The sequence below is a fragment of the Gallus gallus genome, chromosome 5 (assembly GCF_016699485.2).
Source record: "Gallus gallus isolate bGalGal1 chromosome 5, bGalGal1.mat.broiler.GRCg7b, whole genome shotgun sequence".
NCBI lineage: Eukaryota > Metazoa > Chordata > Aves > Galliformes > Phasianidae > Gallus > Gallus gallus.
This window is the reverse complement of record NC_052536.1, coordinates 4,837,583-4,860,524: the sequence shown is the minus strand read 5'-3', so window position 1 is coordinate 4,860,524 and position 22,942 is coordinate 4,837,583. Positions and strand designations below refer to the sequence as shown.

General features: G+C 38.6%; 1 protein-coding gene across 9 annotated transcripts in view; it reads left to right on the top strand.

The window, feature by feature from the left end:
• The window catches only part of MPPED2 (metallophosphoesterase domain containing 2), a 181,726-nt gene that overhangs the window by 121,000 nt on the left and 37,784 nt on the right, over positions 1–22,942 (top strand). For all 9 annotated transcript variants that reach the window (XM_046941551.1, XM_040700757.2, XM_046941552.1 and 6 more), the window contains one exon: positions 15,897–16,122. In XM_046941551.1, coding sequence (XP_046797507.1) covers positions 15,897–16,122 — 226 coding nt within the window. The remainder of the gene's footprint in view (positions 1–15,896; positions 16,123–22,942) is intronic.

Below are 22,942 nucleotides of genomic sequence, written 5' to 3'. Positions count from 1 at the left end.
AAACAAAGAGCTGTAACAAAATGATATACTACATCCAAGATCTTATCACCATTTAAAAATTCACGATTACAGTCCTTATGTGTTCTTTCTCAGTCTGGCTCCATTGTTCCCTCATGCTATCTATGCTTGATCTCTTATCAAGAAATATTTCATTTAGTGCTTTGTGTGACTATGTTCCTTTTGCTTCTGTGCACTGAAAATAATTTTGGTATGACCAACTATTTGTCCTTTAGAACTTTTGCTCCTGACGAGTGTACTTCAGATGCGAGTTATCTCAGCATCTGACATGAAAGTTTTTTATTGAGGCAAGCTGGTAAGCTCTACATTTCTCAAAATTCAGAGGGATATTAGCTCAAAGTATTCTGCACTAATTTAGATCCAAAAGGAAGCTTATGCATAATTTAGAGTAAAATTATGGCAATAAAAACAAATGTATTCCTATTTTTATAAAATGATTTATTTCTGATTTGTGTTTTTACCATCTGGAACATATTTTGAACCCTATATTGCTCTACTTGTTTTAGCCAGAATGAATAATTAAGTGACTAAACATAAAATACCACTTTGATGAACAAAACTCTTAACTGTTAGAAAAAAAAAAAAGCATTCATTATGAGTGAAAGAAAATGCTGAGATAGCTTTAATCCTGTAAGCATGGGTTTTGCACAGCTGTTCGGGGAGAAAGGGAAGCAACTCCCTGCAAAACCTAGTAGTGTAATTTTGAAGACTGTTATGTCTTCTGTGGGTGGCTTTGGTGAGGATCTGTGCTGGGCTTCAGGCATTGGAATGGGAAATGTGTATTTTAATAACAGGTCAGTGCTGGCATTTTGCTTTCTGTCTGCAACTTTTACAAGCTCTGTGTGATTTGTAAGGCCAGACCATGTTGGCTGTATACTTCAGAGGTTCTTATTGATTCTTCTTGGTAATACATGCAGAGTTTTTTTTAGCAATCCCAGATATACTCATAGACTGGGAGAATAACTCATTGAGAGCAGCCCTGAGAAGAAGAACCTGGGGGATTGGAAAAAAAAGCTGGACATGAGCCAGTAGTGTGCTCTTGCCACCCAGAACACCAACAGTGTCCTGGGCTGCATCAACACAGGGGTGGCAGCAGGGGGAGGGAGGGGATTGTCCCTCTCTGTTCTGCCCTTGTTGGCTCCATCTGGAGTACTGTGTCCAGGCCTGGAGCACCCAGTACTGGAAAGATGTGCAGCTGTTGGAGCAGGTCCAGAGGAAGGCCACAAAGATAACTGAAGGGCTGGAGCACCTTTCCTATGAAGACAAGTTGAGGAATTTGGGCTTGATCAGCTTGAAGAAGAGGAGATTCCAGTGAGACCACATGGCAGCCTTTTAGTGCTTGAAGGGAGGTTACTAGCAGGAGGGGGACCAACTTTTTACATGGTCTGAGAGTGACTGGACAAGGGGGAATGGCTTTAAAGTAAAAGTGGGGAGATTAAGGTTAGGTATTAGGGAAAAATTTTTTACTCAGAGGTAGTGAGGCGCTGGAACAGGTTGCCTGGAAAGCCATGGATGCTCCATCTCTGGAGGTGTTTGAGACCAGGTTGGATGAGGCCCTGGGCACCCTGATCCGGTGGATGGCAACCCTGCATGTGACAAAAGTTTGGAACTAGATGATCTTTAAGGTCCCCTCCAACCTAAGCCATTCTATGATTATGAGCATTAGAATATTGATGCGTTTTTTTTAAATGTTTATTTAATGGAATCTAGAGTCTTAATCAAGTTTTAGTTTTCCTTTACTTATTTAGCTTCCCAGGATGTGCATGTCATCCCGACTTTATTTACATTTTATTGCAGTGTTGCTTCTTGTGTTTAATGTCACTGTTAAATTCTCATTGGTACTTTTAAATCCTCATATGTCTTGAACAAATTAATTATCAGTGCTCAGCTTTTTTTGCATAAACCTTTCTTAGGCATACTAATATTAATTTATTTTTATTTTTTATATTTATTTAGAGGAAAACAAAAATAATTTCAAGATTGCATCTTACTATATTTATAAAATAGCAGAAAAATATGGCCATGTGCATTTTTTTAAATTGGTTGAATAGTGTTTTCCTCATGTAGTTATCTACAGTGATAAGGATAAAAAATCCCAAAACTCTACTTTTATTTTTCTTTCTACTGTTGTGCGACTGTTATTTCTGTTGTTTTCTTATATTTATCCTCTGCTCTGTGTCAGATATATACTATATACTTTGTGGAAAACAGAACCCTTAAGATATAACTTAAAAGATAAAATAAATCACTATCTAGTTACTCATTTCCATCAAGGATTTCCACTGACTGACACTGCTCCTCATGCAAGAATTCCACATCAGTTTATTCATACCTCATCACTTCTCTCTTGATTTGTTTGTTATTCCTGGCAACTTTTCATAAAGAAATTTCACAAGAGACTATTTTTATAATCTATTTATGGCATGTAGAGAAACTCGGAGCTTTTTTTCTTATATTGTAGTCACCTACTTACTGGAGGTGGTGTAAAATCCTCAATACAAGCTGTGTACTGCCAACTCCAAGCAGCCAAACCAAACCCTGAAGTGTGATTGAACCACCACTAGAAAACAGCTCATGTTAGATATGGTTTTAAGAAGAATAATATTCTAGGTTGGTTAGTTCTTCATGTGTCCAAATATAACATATTCTTTTGGTAATTTTCAATGAAAGAAGGGAGCCAGCACACCGAGTATTGCAATATTCTTGGACAGGACTGTTAATGATGATGATAATTGTTTGATCATTTCTCAGATTTGTTTCCATGGACTGTATTAAAAGTCCAGGGGATGACTAGCTTTTAAATAGCATTTTCACCATTGTGAAAACTAATCAAAATAATTCTTTCACTTCCTTCTTTCTCCCAAATCTACAGTAAAAGAGAAAATAGATGTATGGTTGTTGCACTGATGCGTTATCAAACAAGTAGCACTATCCAAATAGAAAGTTTTATGGGTGTCGTCATCAGATTCTTTAGCTGTATATCAGCTCTGGGAATTATTTCAATAGAAAGCAGTCCAAGTATGTATTCTTTGTATACCATCAGTTTGTCGCTTAGAAATAAAATCTTGCATCAGAATATACCAAGTGCAAAAACTCTCGTCTCTTAGGTTCTCACATCACGTGCACCATATTAACTATATCTAATTAAAATAAGAAATCTTTCTGTGTGCAGAGCATCACATTCCTGCTTAGAAAGAACAATGGTATCAGGGATGGAGGAGTTGCTTTGAGCAAAGAGAGACTGGGACTAAGGGCAGAAAGCACTGCAGATTTTAGTATAATGTGTAGTGTTCAAAGAAATTTTATTTCATCATAAAGATTAGCAGGCTGTGTAATTCAATTTAAAGCTGGTTGGCAGTGTCCTGTCTATTACAGAGGCCTGTGTTTGTTGTTGTTGTTGTTTTTTTAATCACCACTCTCTTTTTTTAATGTTGTATGTGACTATTGAACACAGCAGACAGCAGGAATGGTTTCTGCTTTTTGTGCTTCCTCCTTTCAGTTTTGCACATTGAGGACTCTGTGAGATTATCTTAAACAGAGCTACAAAACCAGTATCTCAGTGAAATGCCATATTGCTTTTTTTTTTTTTGGTTTGTAGATTTTTTTGTCTCTTTTGTGGCCAGTCACAGAGAGTGAAGATCTGCTAAAAATGTTAGATTGAGAGGTTGACTCAAGCTTAAAACCAAAATGATAGCATTTACTCACAGTACTGTGGACATTACTACGCAGTAGAAAAGCAACATGCAGCAATTTACTTTAATGCAAGACTGGCAGACCTTTATCTTACAGTAATTGCCTATACTGGGGGGGTTAATAAATGTTCCAAGAATTACTGACTTTTTTTATTACAGAAAAAATAGACGGCTGATTCTTTCTAGCTATAACCAGCCTGTGTAGCTTGTTAATTAGTCCTTGTTCCAGTGGGCTGAAGCTGAGGATTTGAGCTCTGACAAATTCTTCATGGATTTTATGTATGGGGAATGCTGAAGTTGTGGCACAAAAGGGCTGTGCTACGACTGAAGGAAAAAGCTGTGCAATGCCACCTATTCTCCTCTGCAGAACGTCTCTTAGAAGAAGAGCTTGAAATCTCAGATGGCAATGTTGAGAAATCATACTGATTTCAGAGTATGGCCGCTATGCTCGTGGGCAGTCTGATATGACTGTAGGGAGAGAAAGGGAAGGAGAACTCCCCTTTCGGAACTTTTATTGGAGAAGGAATTTGTATTTTCTTTGTCCTGTTTGTCACCCTGAGCATGGCAGGGGGAAAATTTGCTCTTGTCCTGAGCAGCTGTCTCTGTGGGATGGCTGTAAGACGCATGGGCTGCTTCTGTCAGCTCCCCTGGCGCAGCTGGGAGCAACCATTTTCCTGTGGGTACTCATCAGCACCCCATGTCAGGGCTGATGTCAGCGCTAGGCCTACGCATGGCCTACTCAGATGTGGGCCCTCCATGCACAACCTTGGGCACAGAGCTTCCCCATGCCCCAGCTCACATAGAGAGGTGCAGGCCGCAGCAGTGCCTTGCTTCCTTGAGCTAGACCAGTCTCTGTTCTCCAGCATGCCAGCTGTGAGGTGACAGCTTCAAGAGCCTCACTTTCTACTGACAGCGCATTTAGTAGAGGAGGAACAAAGCAGCACAACAGGGGATGACACTGCAAGGAGAGAGGCAAGGAGATGCAAGACCAACACAGAAGAGAGCAAAATAACATCAAACAGGGGGAGGGATGGCGGTTCCAAAGAAGAGAGACAAATGAGTGCATAGGGATATAAAGCAGTGAAGATTCACCTGCTTTTCCAGAGCTCAAATTTCTTCCCAAGTTAATACAATTAACAAACGAGAGCTCAGGAACAATTTGTACTTTTGAATTTCCTGTGACTTTTGATGAGTGAACCTTCAGGGCCCCGGGGTTATGTATGTCTTCTCTAATGAACCAGAATCTGTAATATTGCAGGCAGGGTACAATAGCTCCTTTTCTCCTGCATGCTGCCCTTTATTGTTCTGGGCAGCTACCAACAGAAACGTTGAGAGTTTTAGATTAAAACAGAGCTGCACATGCTAAAAAAATCACCCACACTTCCTTACTTTCTCTGAACTGCCCTTCCTCATGTGTTCCCCTTAAATCTCTGCACTCCCTCAGCAGCATTTGCTGTTTGCAGTCCCTACTGTGAATGAATGACAAAGCTACAGGGCAGCCTTGAAATTTTCTGCTGCCTTCTGCAGGAGATTTCTCCTTAGTGTTAGCAGGAGGAGTTCCCTTCTGCTCTCTCATGTCCCTGCTGGAAGCAGTGCTGATTGCTAGGAATAAAACAGGGCTGGCCATACTTGTGTTCCTGAGGAACGGTCCCAGGATGGCAGCCCTTCCCAACCCCTGGTGAAGGAATTACTGGGAGAGCACTAGGCTATGTAGGGTTTACCATGGGGGAAGGCATTCCCCACATGCAGTTGTCTTGCTGTAAATTATAGCCCCACAGCATTGGCTAGACAGGGAGAGCAGGGAGGGACTGAGCAAGTGGGGACAGCTCAGGGGGTGCTGCGCTGGGCGCCTCATCTGGGCAGCTCTGCTAGTCAGTGCTGGGGCAGAGGGCAGGAAGAGCCGCGGCTTTGGTGACAGACGGCTCTGGTTATGCATGCTAAAATGTGGGCTGGCAACTGACTGAGTTCCTGGAGAGGATGTACGTACAGTTATAGTGGAAGCAATATAGCCATTCATAAACAAATGTTTCCGTCAAGCCAGCTGTAAAAACAATGATGGTTGCCTTTGAGGTGAAAGGGCAAAACCTTAGCAGAAAGGAGTATAAATAAGACATAAATTGTTACCTTTGTGTAAGTGACTGAAATAGCTGTTCTGTTCGTGCTTTGTCTTAATGACCAGCTGTGACTATGGTCTCCTCTTTATCCAGCAAAAGTTAAGGTCTGTGTATTGTGCCTTTAGGGCATGTTTTTTCATTTTTTTTTAGTTTAGAAATGGGGTCTAAGATAGTTAAGTCAAGAGAGACTCTCAAGAAAGCAAAGTAGATGAAAAATTAGGAATGCTGCATATTCCAGTGGTTAATGATAACATTTAATTGCAGAGGAACATTTGTTCACCTACCAGAATTTTTGGTGTGTTTCTTTACACAAAAGGAAACTACTGATGCTGCATCACAGAGGTTTTGCAGCACCTCACAAAACCATTACTATAAATTCAAGTGCGCAGACAGAAGTAGTATGAATCATATGCACCCCTTTAACTTGTTTTAAAGGCATTTTATTACCTCAGTAGGTTAGGCACTGTTACCCTTGTTTTAATAAAAAGCAAAGATGGCTGCAGCAGAGGGCCAACGGATTTGTAGCAGCAAGAATAGAAGAGGCAAGTTTTACCTCAGTTCTGTTACAAAGAAAGCACGTGAACTTATATTGCAGAATGGAGTTATATTTTATATGGTATTTCCCATTCATCTGTTTTGTTTATTTTGCTTTGTGAGGATGACTAGGAGGTACTTCAGCACACTGGTTTGTCTGCTGAGAGCTGACAAGCAGCACATTGGATTTCTAGAAGACTTTTGTCTAGACTTTCTTCCACATGGTCCTGGGATGCTGTAACATAAATAGTTTGGTAATGGAAATTCTGCAAAGCCTGAGGAAGAGAGGAGGTGGCAAAAATAGTCGCAGAGGTGAGATTTGGAAATCAGAACTCACTGGCTCTGATTTCCATGGTTATTGCTTTCAGACTTAGAGTTTCCTTCTTTGTCTTTTAGTATTTGGGCTTAGTATATGTTAAGGAAAATACCTGAGACTATGTGCTATTCTGCTCAGGCAACTGTAGATGGCTAGGGAAAAAAGCCTGTATGTAAGAGATTCAGTTCCTTGTAATAAGATGATACAGCTGGAGTGATTTGGTTGTGTCCTTTAGTAGCTAAGAAGTCTCTATACGGGCTGGGTTATTAAAAGGAATTTCCTTAAAGGACTCAGGAGATCCCTGGTATCCAAGTTCATCTTGAAAGACTGTAATGGAATGTTTAGGTTTATTTAGAATAATAAATTCCGACATGGAATTCAGACGGTGGTGGAGGTTCACAGAGACCTGCCTGTGTATTATTAGTTGTCTGTAATTTGTTTGCGTTCTCCTGGTACTTTGTCTTTGTTTCTTATCCTCTGTAAAAAATGTCAGGGAGGGACTGTGAAGGTAATTCTGAAATACAGTATATGGTGCTGTCAGATGTGTATTGGTCTCCTTCTAGAAATGGAGTTTAGTTCAGGTTTTAGATTTTCTCCTCTTCTGACTCAAAAGAGGAAGAAGCAATTCCCAGCCAACATCAGCATCGCCATCCAAAAACCTGTTTAAAAAATATCCCTGAAAATCAGACTTGCTTCCTATGCTGTTCGTTTGCAAGTAAAATCACAACAAATGAGCACAGAATAAAACTTCCAAAGCAGCTAATTGCTTTAGCACATCAGAAAATGTTACACTTTCAGAATTGCTATAAAGCTGATGTCCTGCTTTTAGACAGCAGTCCATGCTTTTAAAACCTTCAAGATATTTTAAAAGGATGTTATCTTATTTCTCTTTTCCCTTTCAGTTTATTTTACTTGTGATAATTCTTGCTGCTCCCGCTTATTAGTTTTTCCGTGCCATTATTGGTATCTGTGCACATTACATTAACGTTTGGTGGTCAGATCTGAGCCCGAGGATTTTTTGCAGTTTATCAGCACTATACTCAAAAATCATTGTTTTGATAGGAAAGATTTCAATTCCACAACAAAAATGGAGAAGGTATGTAAAAGATACCTTATTCCAGAAAGAAAATTAAAATAGTTTATCAAATGTTTCACTTACCTATTTGAAGAGGCGTTTGGAGCAATTTTCGGGACTTAGTGGTGACTCTTCCCAGGCTGCGAGGCAGAGGGAAGTGCCTGCTTATGTTTTGTGTAAGCCACATAGACTGTGCCTTTTCTTTAAGGATGAGAATACAGATAACAGGAACGCATTCACAGAGGTGAGAAACAGGAGAATGTTTCTCACAGTTCCTCATTTATATATGTATTTATTTTAAGGTTATTAGGTAGGCATTGGAAATATTTTGGCATACATCCATTTCTCGATCTTGCTATTCACACAGAGCTCCCTGGTGAAGGCAGAACAATTTGGATCAAGGTTTAGGTCTGGCTCCTGTGTTTGTAGTTATCATTGATTTGTGACAAGTTTTCTTTGAGCAGTTGATGTCCAGAGCTTTTTCTTTCTTAAGTAACGATCTTATTTTGTGTAGAAAACCATGCCTTTAGCAGTCTCTGGCCTTTGATGGTGTGAAAATATAAGTATGTGAAAATACCAAGCCATTGTCTGTGATAATTACAATTAGCTTAATTACTTGCTGTATAATTGTTCTCAAGCTGACCTCCTTGTGGATGACTTTTATTCATTTATTTTATATATTAAAAAAGACTTAATTGGAATTGTAAATTACAGAAACAAAGGGTAGATTGTGAGAAGTAGGTCCAGAACCGTTTGTGTCAGACAGAGACTGCTGGTTTTGATATTCTTAAGATTCACAGAGAAAAATCATTTAAATTGATACAATATGTGTGCGCTCAAGGTTCGTAATATCAACTACCAACATATTATTTCAAAATCTGGTTAGTTTCCTTATAGAGGATTAGGTTATATAGCGTGGGGGGACTTTGAAAAGAAAATAGAATTGGGTATTGATGCCTTTAGAAATATTATTTGATGGCAATAAAATGTTCCCTGGAATTCCCTCCTGAATGAAGAAAATGGAGTTTGTTTGCAGTAATTGCATTTTCCGGCATTTGCTTTCTCACTTTCCAATATGAGTTAAGCCAATTGGAACTTGTGATTTCGTTTTGCTTATTGGCAAAAGTACCATGTAAATTGATCTGTGATGCGTTTATGGAGAATGCTTTGAAATTTTTGAAATAGAGATGGCTTTTTCTTATTAGATTTAGATAGTATTAGGTATCGTTTCTATATTTTAGCCTAATACAATAGCAATCAAAAGTGTTCCTTTTCAATTTTGCCTTGATTGTGTTCAATAAGAACATTTCTCTGTAGCCCCACTGGTACTGAGAAGGCAGCATTTGGTTCTGTTCTCAGCTTTGATACTCAGAGCTCAAAAGGAAAGCCGTCTGAAACCAAGCTGAGCTCACAGTGAAAGGACAAGTAGTTCTGTGAGCCCCGATGCGGTACTTCTTAGTGCATTGATGCTCATGGTCACAGGAGGAACTGTCAAGACCTGTTGGACAAAACATAGGTAAAATTTCTGTGCAGCTACATACTTGATAGACCTGAAACTACAGGCAGTTAGATGCAGATTTCATGTAAGTGTGAATATGAGGTAATTCTATTGAAAGGAACACCCTTCAAATTAACATGACTGAAGAAGTTTTTGTCTGAAAACCCTGTACGTTGCCCCACGTGAACTCTGTTTCACTTAAAGGACCTCTTTAAAAGTGTGCACATAGCCCCAGAGCAGTGACGCTAGCCCTTTACATATTGCTTTGTTTATGGGAAACGGAACAGTAGGAGGAGCTACCATTTCTGCAAGAATCATTTTTAATGATGAAAGGGCAAAATAAGGTGCGCGGTTTGCAGTGAGGATGCTGTTCTCAGAATTTGCTAAATTTAGAGGGAAACTTCACAGCTGTCAGGTTTTTTGATTTTAAGTTACGTGATTTTATTTATTTGTATTTTTGAAAGGCTCATCTTTTAGGTTGCATAATTACAAGCCTGAAAAGAAAGCCTTACCACGGGCTTGCAAGCAGAGAAATTTGTGCTACTGATGTTCCAAATTTCATATTTTTTAAGTCAATTTTGAGGACTTTTTACACCTACAGTTGGCAGTGCTGTGAGCTGCAAAATCCCAAGGATTTCTTTCTTTGAGCTTAGACTAAACAAAGCTTCCAGGTTCTGTTTCAAAACAAATAATTGCCATGTATTAATGGCTAAAACTAGTAGTGAAGCCTTCTGTTTCAAGAAAAGAAGTTTCAGTAACAATACTCCAGTGGAATTCAAAATTACTTTGAGATTAAGAAGAACCAACAAAAACAACTATGTAATGCCATAATCGTGCTAAAGAAGCCGTGCAACATTCAAGTGAAACAGAAGGTTGCTGTTTATGTAATAGTACTATTTGTCTGTTGAAGAGAAGAGAATGATATTAATCACAAACAGTTACATTAGAATAATGTTACGGTTGAGACATAAATACATAAAAGCAAGGAACTGTTCCCCATGTCATAGTTTGATTCAATCAGACCATAGCTAACTAGGTTTGGCAGCGTATATATGGCCCTGGTTCAGGGTTTGTGCTGCACTTGGTGATGTTGCAGCCTAGTGTTGTGACAAATTCACTTCGTTTGCCTAGCTTGGAGAGAGAACAAGTGGAAGCACTTGGTATGAGGTTTGCTGATTCTGCAGTGTCAGACAGCTTGGAAGTAACCACATAGGCTAAGCAGCACCTGTACCTGTGGTCACTCAGAGAGGACCTTACAGGCTGCAATATCTTGGCTTTGTGCAGCTGAGTTCTAGGTGCTGAGGCAACATTCACTCCATACTTCCTTGCTTTCATGGGTTTATGACTCAACCTTGGCATTATTGTAACGTAGTTTTTTGTGTTTAATGTTTCTTAGACTTGGTTTTCCATTGCCAGCATGGAAGAAATCCTAATGCATGAGTTTCAGAGGAGAAGGTAGCAGTCTGAACCTGCTGTGTGGCTCGATCAGCAAGTGTGAGTATTAACGCTAGAGCTGTCAGGCCTTGTGAAAATTAATGAAGCCTGACGGTTACAGAGTGAAAGGTCAGAGGCAGAGCTTGCACTTACGTAACATTTCTGTTTTGTTGTGTCTAACAGCATTTTCAACAAAGGGGAGCTTTAATGTGCAAGCTTTAGATTTATCACAGGAACTCAAGGGTCTCAGCCTTTGCTTCTCCCTGTGCTGTGGTCTGTTTTCCTTGCAAAAAGGCAAAACAGTTAAACTTTCATTCATTGACTTGCCTTGCTGTATTGCCTATGTGTGTTTTGCCTTAGTTTTCCTTCTCCAAATGTTCTTTTGGAGTGGAAAAAAAAAAAAAAGAAGCATCTGAACTGATGCAATTTTAAAAGCTGGTGGAATATTTTCATCGCGAAGATTTTGTGAGCTCTTGTACTTTACCTCTTTCTACTTCTTTAGAAGCTTGTTCTATTTTTGTGCATGTTTTATAATTTTTCCACTTTTTTATTTATTTCAGTCTTTAAACTTCTACAGATACAAGGGGAAGATGCATTGACATACATGAGTTAAGCTTTCAATCCACGTATCAGTTGGTGTCAGTATTAGCTTTTCCACTGAGGACTTTCTGTGCAGGCTGTTTCTTCAAAACAGCCAGAAAATTTTTACAATCCATCTCACCGTAGAAAAAATGCTTGTTTTTCTTACCCAGTTTTGAATCCCTTTACCTACAGTGAGTGGACTGTTACCCTTAGTGGTGAGAGAAATCTAGTGTTTCATGTGAAAGCTCAAGTCTGTCTAACTGTACTTGTATTACATTTGTTGCTGCTGAAGGATTAATTGGAGCCTTTCAAATGCTCTTTTAAAATGCTGGAAGGAATTTGTGTGTTGTGGTTGTACTGTAAATGCTGAGAAGAAAGTAGTTATTGCCTGGAGATTCAGTGGGCTTCCCCTGAGAAACCTCTGTGGGGAGTTATGGTGCTGCTGAAAAGCACTGCATTCTGTTTAGTGACATTTGCTGGCTGCCCTCGCGCACTTGTCCAGCCACAGCTGCACAAAGGATGGCACCCTGAGCTGCTGCAGTCACTGGAAGTCCATAGGAACAGCACAGAATCTGCTCATTCTGTGTTTATCTCTGGAGGTGTATACGGTTGCTTATAGGTTTCATGGCCAGTTATGCCTTTGTAGCATGTATGGTGCACTGAATTGGAGGGGATTGACTTGCGCAGGCATCTCACTTGTAGAGATTTTTCTTCTTTTTGAAGGGACTAAGATTTGTACTTCAAGGTTTCTAAGCCCAGTTCTTAGCATATGGCCAAAGGGTCTATGAGTCTGTGAAATGGACATGAAAGCACTTAACCTTTGGTGGAAGTGTTGTGCCTTTCATAGAAGTGTTGTGTGGTTTGAATAGCTAATGCATGTGTATGGATATTCAGAGCTTCACATCAAAAGTATTTTTGTAGTAAATACAGGCTTCTACCACTATGTAGATAATTAGTATCACATTACATACAAAACAGTGTTTTGTAGGTAACATTAGTAATAATAATAATAATAATAATAATAGTTCTCATAGAGATTCTGAGTTAACATTTATTGCCAGTCATAGTCCTTTTCATGTCTGGCAGTTTGGCAGAACTTGGGTTGTATGAATAAGCTGGACTTGTATGAAGCATGTTGTTAAAATAGAAATGGTTGTTCAACAGATGAAGGGTTCTTAGGATCAAAGTATTTAAGGTGAACTTACAAACAAACAAAAAAACCCAGCTACTTAGGTAAGTTAAAAAAAAAAAAAAAAACAACTTTCCTCCCCCTAATTATGTATTTAAATTCAATCTCTTTTCCATCTGCCACTTTAAAGTAGTATCCATGGTTGCTACCAGTGAAGGAAGTCCTGTTCTGCCTTAGAAGCCTGCAAAGCCTCATTCCTTACTTACTACATCAGTTTTCATCTTGATTGTTTTGTTTCCTGATGGACTGTGCTCTGCACCTACCAAATCCTTGTGTTGGCAAAGAAGCTTAGTGACACCAGAATGAGAACAAAGGCATAAACACATATCAGAAGATACCCACACGCGTGTGCACTAGTGTAAACCTTAAGATTTCAGGTACTCCAGTATAAGTGATGACTTAGAAGACACAGTGCTTTAATCATTTTTAGTAGCCTTTTGATTTCTCCTGGAAAACAGGTAAGTATTTTTAATTTAAATTTATATATTTCTTGGGAAGGTGATAATTGAGGTTTCTGAAGAGTTTATCCCATCAAACACATAAACTCTTTTTCCTAGCTTGAAAAGCAATACTTATCTTTTCTAGATTCACAGTATAATTTGGGATGAATAATATTACTGATATATGATGGAAAATATAATTGTTGGGAAAATAACAAGTACCAAGTGCAGCTGACAGAAATGCAGTGAAGAAAAGTCAGAGAATAGCTTTCAGTCTGTGTGCTGTGCTGGAGTGGCTCTCTTATCAAACAACGTGGAAGTAGTAATGCAGAGATTAATCTAGTCAAGACGGAAACTAAAATACCACGGAGTAGGAGATTTTGTGTGTAACTGTTCATGCTCCTGTATAAAGCACAAAAGGTCAGCAGACTATAGACAAAGGGCAGAACTGTCAAAGGAAAAAATGCCAAACTATTTTGTAAATTGTATCAGAGACGATGAATGTTGTGCACCACCACCGGGGTCTTTTGGGAAGGGAAAGCCTAAATGCGATGAACAGATAGCTAATCCAATTGCAGGTAATTTATTACTGTGATTAGTACTAGATAGTCTTTCCTCTGGGAAGAGGAAAGAAATGGGTGAGACTTCCTCTGGCTTCTCTCCTTTGCTTGGGCCTGGCATTTGATACATTTGTGTTTTTATGAGTTGTGTTTCCTATCTCTCTCCCTTGAGCCAGCTCCAGTGGCTGCCTCTCCAGAAAAAGAGCAAAATGGTGTTTTAAACAGTCAGGGAACAGAGCAAGGGAGCCAGGTCAAAACTTTGTGCCCATCCTGTGGTAAATAACAAAGTATGTATAGCTATGGAGAGAAACACATCTTGTCTTGCCTCTGCATGGGGGCTTGGACCTGCAGCAAACACATCTCCAGCCAGCACTGCTTGCTCTTCAGGTGTTTGTGCTTTTCACTGTATATGAACTACAGCAGAGCTGGAGCTTACGGGCAGACACTGACACATTTTGATCATTTGGGACATTTTGGTCACATTTGGGATTTCTCCTCAAGGACCATCTTTCTCAGGCCGTGCTGTTGATCCATAGGGTTCATCGGTACAGCTCTGTCCTGAGCTACCTGCTTTTACCTGGCACAAAACCTGAGGCTCCTCTTCCATTGCTGGCACTCACAAACTGACTGAGCGGGGCCACATTCAGTAAAATGAATGGCTTTTTGGACATTAACTACAGTAATTACTGTTAAATTTTCCCTGCTGAATTATATAACATGCAAAATGTTTATATAACGTGCAAAATGTTACATTTGCACCTTTCAGTAATCACTGATTTCACAACTGGTCTTTCTTTTTGTGTCCTATGTCTTCAAAGTAAGCCCTCTTTTTAACATGGCAAGATAGAAAGCACTGGCTTCAAATACAGTGTCCCAGATTTAATTGAACATGATATCAGGAAAATGTACCAATTTTCAAATCTCTTATCAAAATAAACTGGGAAAAAGTGTAAAATCTGGACATTTATATAGTAAGATGAGAAGTTTTCTCTGCTGGCAAATGTTGATAACGTGGCAGAAACTTGAATCTAATATACCCATCCTACCTTTCTGAGAATGTAATCACATTTTGCGTGTTGTGGGGGGACTGGCAGCTATGATGCAGCTATCACATTGCATGCCAGTTGTGTCTTCTGTGTATCCTGAGAAGAGAAAGTAGGAATTCTACCTTGTGCCCAGGAGTGTCAGAGAGCAGGAACTGTAGGTACTTGCCACTTCTAGTGTTTCAATAAAAATGAATTACAGAGATGCGTGTAGCAGAGATGGGGAAGGGAAGAAGGTAGAGGAGCATTTATTAAATGCTCTCCCAGCTTTTAGTCCAATGTAGAAGTGTAGAGTTATGACTGTATATGACCTGCACTGTGTTCAGTCTTGAAATCTATGAAAATGTGTGGTGTTCTTTTTTCAACGGATTTGTAACTTTTAGTTATTCTATCCAGAATTAGCTGATTTTGTGAAGATGATGCTTATGTTTCTTGCATAATTCCTGTGTAAATACTGAAAAGCAGAGAGTTTTGACTAGTTTTCTGTGTGCCTTTCTTAGCGCAAAGTTAATATTGCTATATAGGTGCTTACAGGTACTGTTAAAAACTTGGTTTTAAAAGAAGAAAAAGCACTTTCAGAAGCTGCTTGAAACACAGTGTTTAAACTGTCAAAGCTGTGAAAGAGCAAATGCTCATTAATAGGGGAAGAGTATTCAAGAGAAATACATAACATCCAGTTCCTTGTTCCTCTGAGGCAGGTGTTGGAAGTTCCAGAGCAGGAAGATGTACGTGTGAACTTCCACATACGTTTTGAGGACCTTTGTTTTACTTCCAAATTAGTGGATGTTAACATCTAGATGTGCGTGTGTGTATGTATATATATACATATACACACACATATATGAGTATCTGGGCTAACAGTACTAACAATTATGGTGTGTCAGTTGTTGCTTTCATGGTTTGTGTAAATAACAAAAGGCCCGTGAGCACTACAGAAAGTGAATATATAATCATATGTTGAATCCATCTGCTTGTAAAGTGTTTACTACCTTTGTAGAACAAAAGAAATGATTTTCTAAATGATTGTTAGGAATATGCACCAACATAAAAGATGTGTTAAAAGACAAAACAAGGCCTACAGTGAAGATGGGGGGTAGGGGGGGATGTTAGTCTACTTTAGCTTTGATGCAAACTTGCATGTGATTTTTGGCAAGTCACAATGAGACAGAATCTGTAAAATGCACACTTTTTATTAGGATGTTTCTTTGTGGTATTATTTTACATTTCAAAACAGTTCAATTCAATGGAAGACAGGCGGTATTAATAACTTCTGCTCAAAATGGAGATGCACGCGGATTTTGGGTATTTCATTCTGTCACTGCTAGCTGTCTACTTATTGTGCTGGCAATGGGGTGTGGGAGAAGAATGTGCTAATTAAGTCCTCTTTTTTTGTTATTTCAGGAAACCTGCCCTATGAATATAAAATAGTGATTGCTGGGAATCATGAACTGACATTTGATAAGGAATTCATGGCAGACCTTGTTAAACAAGATTACTACCGCTTTCCTTCTGTGTCCAAATTGAAACCAGAGGACTTTGACAATGTTCAGTCACTCCTGACAAATAGTATTTACTTACAAGATTCAGAAGTAACAGTTAAAGGATTCCGGATATACGGTGCCCCATGGTAAGTCTGAATTCAAACTTTATTTGCTCTTGATTACTTAAACCACAACAGGAATGATTCCTGCTGAAAATGCACGAAGCTGCTTTGTTGCATTGCCCTGCAGAATAGTATCAAACTTAGCTGTTAACCACTCTGAAACAATGGCAGCATTTTTTTGTGCGTAAGTATGCTGCATGTGGCCATCTGCATGAAATGAGGGGAAAAAGTTGTCATCTCTCTGTTCTGCCTGCTGAACACACTTAAAAAATTATGGACTCAATATCTGTTCTGTGCTTGTGGATTAACTGAAAGAGCATCTTAATGTGTACTAGGGAAGGAAGTTCCATTATATTAGATGTTTATATCTGCTGTTCTCATAGATTGGTATGGTAGCATTTAACACACACGTAGCACGAAGTACAAGGCAGCAGGTGCTTTGAGTGCTATTTCAGATCAGTTACAGGCATTGTTCTCTTTTGCTTGTAAAGTTATAATAATATGATCTTGAGGCAGTTTTGATTTCATTCAATTCCTGAGCCAGCCATATGCAAGAAGAAAATTAGTGTCCACTGTTGTTCTAAGGAGGTCCTGTCTTGTTTTCTCTACATGTTGAATTGCAGTGCTTGTTATCTCTCTGTGGAGCCTTTGAAATAATCTTAGTTTAGTCAATATGGTTTTCATAGAATCACTAAGGTTGGAAAAGACCTCCAAGATCATTTGGTAGCACTCATTTTAAATTCTTACACTAGCAACATCTATGGTTCTTTGAGCCTCCACTGGAAAACTGATCTGCAGTGGTGGTGATCATTATCCTGCCTGGCATTCTCAATTGTCAGTTGAAGTGTTTCAATGCTGATTTATGTACCCCTGTAAAGAGGGTTTATTTTAAGCTTATAACTTACATTTTTGATGTCAGACTTGTTTTACAGGCGAATATAAAGGAATAGGAAATAGAAAGTATTAAGCCAAAGAATGGGGCAAAATGTATGAGGACATGAGAAATTTTCCTCTTTCTTGTACTTGTCTTTTTCATATTTCTCCTTACTGTTCACTTATCTCTCAGTCTTTGGTAGTTAGTATACACGGTGATGTTTCTGACAATGCTTTGTAGATAATATTTTTACACTAGTGCTAGCTAGAAAACAGTGATGGAGCTCTATCTAAAGTTCTTCATTTAAACTAGTTTAAATCAGCCTGACATTGCTTAACTTGACTCTCTAAATCCTGGAGTATCACCTAGTTGGGAAAGACGGTCTTAATTCAGCTTAGGAACCATCCTGTAAAAACATTTCATAGTGTTTCTTTTCACTATAGCAACATAAAACGCACAGAAGACGGGGTCCATAAAAGCCCTCCAGAGGGTACAGTGGATTTGAGACTTGCTGCAGGGTGATCAGCTGTATGACCTGCAAGCTAAGATTAAGGCTGTGTTCAGCTTATTTCATGTGTATGTATGATACAGAGGGCGGCTTGCATTCTGCAGGCATCCAGTGATTGCAGCGTGTGGGCATCTTTTCAAATTTATCTGACAGATTTACTGAGAGCTTTCTTATTAAATAGTTCCTGAAAGAGATCTGGATGAGAATGCAGAACCCAAGTCTTAGAAAAGGTAATTTTGTGAAAGAGAGAACTTGGAATTCTGAAATGTGGAACCGTGTGAAGTGCCTTTATATGTGTTCACGTTTGTGTACTGGCATGATGTAGCAATGTTTTCTGTCCTGTGGTTTCCAAATTCATAATGACAATTTGTTATCCTTTAACTTCCACTTGCATTTAGAAGTGTTTCATTTTGCATGTGTACACAAGAATTTAGAATACTTGTTCTGAGATATCAAGGGTTAAGTCGCACAGTTGATTTTACCCATAATGAATGAGTGACATACATATTCTGACCTTTTTGTGGCAGACAAATCTTAATTATTCCTCCCTATCAATTCATTGATTGATAACTGAGTCTTTCCAATTAATGATTACTGGGAGATTAAGCTGGATTTCTAGAAAGGCAAGTTGAGCTCCGACCAAGTCCTGCTTTTGCTCTCTCAGAGGATGTTTCATCTGTGGTCAGCTGTAAAAAACTTGTCAAATCGTGTTCTAAAGCAACTGGTGATGGGAAATTGATTTGGGGCTATCATGTAGAGTGCGGCTTTTTAGGTCAGTACATGTAGTCTGTGTTTAGAGGATAGATTTGTTGGCTTTGTGGTATTGTTGTGTGTTTGTTTGCCTTTTTTTCTGCCCTGAAAGTGTAAAAATTAAGCGTTTCCTGCATTTTATTCGGTCCTTGAGAAGAAGGAAAAGTCACATCAGATACTGGAAAAATCTGTTTCAAATCTGATCTGTGCCTGGAAAATGAGACAGAATAATCAGATGAGCATTTTGGCACTTAATTTTTTTTTCTTCTCCTCCAATGACATCTCACTCTACTACCTATAAATCTTTAGATTACCCCAAAGGAAGAGAATTTGTGGTGGAGTTGTATGTATTTATGGCCTCCTTACCCCAATTAGTTCTGTCACAGATGTGGAACAGTGGTCGTTAACCCAGAAGATGCTCCAACCCTAAAATGAGATAAGTTGGCATGTTCAATTTATGTGCATTTTTGTATTTCCAGAGGGAAAAAAATCTCATTTGCTGATAAAGCTACTGGTTTTAATTTAAAAAGGGGGATCAACCCAAGAATAACAGCTGTGATTCTGGAGGCTTCAGCGTGTCAGAGGATTCTAATAAGTAATTGCCAAAAGACTGGAAAAACTGGCTATAAGTCATCTATCTGTTTAGAAAATGTAAATTTCTAACTCAGTGTAACTACAGAAAAGAAATATCAGTCCATATTCATTAAGTCTTATTGCTCCTGGTGCATCTGAAAGCTTCCTAAAGACCTAAGAGAATTCAAGTAGTGCCTCCTAACTTACAATTTAGTAGAATTTGTGTGTAGAAAATAACTTAGAATACACGGGAGCATTCATGTGTATTTGCAATTGGAATGTGCGGTGGTGCATATCAACAGCCTCTAAGGAGCAGAAAATTTGAATTTAGCCTGATGGTTCTGAGAGTATTAAATGGCATTAGCTGAAGGGGACTTGAAAACAGAGCAACAGCCTCTAGCAGAAGAAAGAGCAAGGGTGGGATGTGAGGCACATTCCAGGCTCTGCTCACTTTCAGAGGAGGAAAATCTAACATTTTCACACCTTGGGAAGGAGATTCTTGGATGTACCTCAAAAGGAGTAAAATGGCTGAAGGTTGTCCAGTTAGTCTATAGATTATCCACCAAATGTTTCTCTCCTTTCTAGTCCTTCTGACTTTGCCCTTATAGTTTATACTTCATGCAGTCAAAACTATCAGGACTCCAATAGAAAGATTTTATCCTTCGTATAAGTGAGATAAAGTCTAGTTAATAAATAAGGTAAAAATACAAACAGTAATGGATAAATGAAGTTTTAAATTTTAAGGCTTCTTATGTCAAGGACACATAAGCATAACTCATGCTGCTTATGAGTTAATAAGGGTATATAATAAGGCTATAAGGGTAGGCAGAGGCTGTGTACTTTTATGCATCTTCAGGTACTGAATGTGTCTTAAGTGATCACGTATTTTACTTAAATTCAAATGATTTTACTTTAAATTACATGTGTTTAAATAATGTTTGCAATTGTTCATCCATGCTGAGGTCTGCATTTACTATAGTATGCTATTGACATTTGAATACAAATATTCTAGCAATGTCTGGATTTGGATAAAGCTTTAAAGCAGTCAAACCACTGGAGAGCTGCAGTTAACAGGAGCCAGAGTTTGCTTAAACCACATTTTGACAGAAACAATTGTTCAGAGAAAATATTTTCTGTCTTATTTTGTCCTGTTCTGCAGCTAGCTTTTTTGGTTTGTTTAAAAGGCACCAAAAGTTGTAATGAGAAAATGTGGTGTTAAACTTGATTGTGTGTGCTTAGAAATGTATGGTATGTAATTTCATGAATAATTAGATGATAGGTTTATTTATCAGTTTTATATTCTGCTCTCTGTGACGTTTCACAAAAAGTGTCACAGGTATAAAATCTCATAAAGCAATCAGTTACATTGTTTTTTAGCTATTAAAGTATGTGGGCAAATTCCACACATATCCAACAGAACAAAAAGTGAAACCAAAGACTTTCAGCATAAATATTTGTTAAATTGCTATAGAGATTAATCTTTTTGAGGAGCAAAAATATTTTGCATAAAAGCTAATTTGGTATAAATCAATGCATTTTAATGGTTAATTCAATCGACTTTATGGTAATAATGGAAAAGCACAAATGTAAAAGATAAAAATTGATTATTTAAATAATGGCTCAAAACCTGTGATTTGCATCACTGTGAATAAAATTGCTTCGTTGTGAATAGAGCTGGGGATAAAGCTCTTCCCTTCTGACAGAACAGAGGCAGTGGCATTGTTCGGCAATATCCTGCACGTTTGTCAGGTTGCAGCTTGCCCCGCTCTCAAGAAGTGAAGCACAAAGCTGGCCTCCCAGTTGCTTTTAATGAATACTGGTGAGTTTTTCCTATGTCCAAGAATTTGATCTGTAGGGTGATGCAGAGGTCAAGAACAAACGAGTTGCTATCGCTCACCTCTGTGGAGCCAAGGCTTTCATTTGCTTTTTTTAGTAACTCTAGAGGAAGTGCCTGAACTTCTTTTTCAGAAGCACAGTTTTAATTGGCATAGATAATGCAACCTTAAGAAAGCCTTAAGAGAGGGACATTTGTTTATCTGCTTTAGAAATAACGATTTTTGCATTTTTTTTCTTTTCTTTTTAGAACAGTATAAATATTGTGGGTTTCCTTGAAAGGTTTTGCATAAGTTTAAACTTTCTTCTATAACTGTTTCTTTCTCTGATCCATTTGCAATTATACTTTAATCCAAGCAGCTCTAAGTTAGCGCATCCCCCTTATTCTGATCAGCGTCCTCAGACTTTGTGTTTTTCCTGTCAGAAAAGCATCAGATGTTGTTGTTTTCTCTTTTCAATTATAAGTTTTGTAATGCATCGTGGATTTTGCTGACAGTCTTTAAGTTCTTGAAATAGCAAGCAAATTAACAGCAGATATTGAGTGTGAGGTCTGGAAAACCAATTGGCAGCTCATGTGGTAGGATTCAGATATACTGATGGGTTGGAATGGATCTCATTTCTTTTATTTCATAGTCTTAGCTGGCAATTAACTTGTGCCTGGAAAAAAAAAAAAAAAAGGAGGAATAGAAATTGAACTACTCAGCAATAAAGTTGTTCTTTGCTATTTAGTGGTGAGGAAACCACGGGGAGACTGGGGAGCAAGCTTGGTGATGTCCCAGTTTTTCACGAGTTCTACTTTACTCAGTAGAAGTCAGCTACTCAGCAAAGTGTTGGCAAAGACTGAAGTCTTCTGTCTGTGTGTTGAACAAACACCCCACCGCTGTAGCGTGCTTGTGTTTAAAGGTGCAGGCTTCTGTTTCATTTTTCTTGGCATTTGTCCCTCAAGCTTCTCATTTTAAGATGGAAGAATGTGTTCCCCCAGGTCCAGATTGCAGTGTTTTGTTTACATTTTTTGCCTGGTTAGGAACACGACTGATTTTTCTTCAGTCTGCTTGATTCCGGATTCACTCTAAGCTAAACATTTTCCTGTTTACTTTCAAAGGTTTTTTGATTTCATTTTTCTTTAAGGAAATATTAGAATGTTTGTAATTTCAAGTAGGTTATTGCATAAGTGATTTTTAATTCTGGTGTGCTAACCTCTCCTAGCTAACTTATTTTGGAAAGCTGTGCACCCCAGCACAGGGACAACTACTGAAGTCTTCAGCTTTCCTTCAAGCTCGACTTCAACACAAATAAGAGCTTTAGGTTTGCGTGCTGGTTTAGCACACAAACTGTTGATTTATGGGTGGAAGTCTAGCCAGTTCAAACAAACAGGCATAAAATAGTGGCTCTCCTAACTCTTGAATTTTCCCTACTGTGGGAACAGAGATTTGAGCTTCTTCAGAGTAGTACCAAACTGACTGAGGCAATCTACCCTATGTCTCTTAATTCCTCGATCATTTTCAGTTCAGTAGGTGCTAGGCAAAAAAGCAAAGGTTCAGAACCAGTGTCACCTGTGCTGTTCAGAGACTAGTTAATGCTGGTGAGCTCATAGATTAAAGTTAATTTGCTCAATGACAGCGTAATTTTGATGTATAAGTTGTGTATTTCTAGAATTGGTGAGAGAGTTTACATTGCTTCAGATGATGGTGATGATGAGGCTCCCATCGTGTGATGGTGATAAGAGTACAAGAGAAATGGAAGAGAAATCAAGTTTGAAAAGCAGTATATGAGTGTAATAAGAGTTAAGTCATACAGCAAGTGACTAGATTTTGTTAGCTCCCAATGGAGGCTAGGATTTCTCATGACTATCTTGAAGATTATTTGGGTTGTATTTATCTAATACTTATTGATCAAAATGCTAACTTTAACCAGTTTAAAATGCTTAATGGAATTCACAGAAGCTGTGAGATAAAGCAGAAATTGCAATAGCACTCCAAATAAGAGAACACTGATTGTGAATCTGAGCGTAGATGGAAAGGTCAGGAGTGACAACTACATTCATCAGATTTTCATGAGAATCTTTTCAGTAGAATAGATTCAGCATTTAATTTCACAAATGGTCAAGACTCATGGATTCAGCTGAAAATCAATGAGACCACTGGGTATTTACCACCTCTAAAATGTTTCGGTGCTAGTTATTTTTTTTTTGTTGTTTGTGTGTATCTCAAGTATGGGAGCTGCTGACTTTCCTGACTCTACCAGTTAAGCTTCCTCTGAGCAGGACGTTAGTGTAGTCAAAAGGACTGGTTATGGTACCTGCTGTC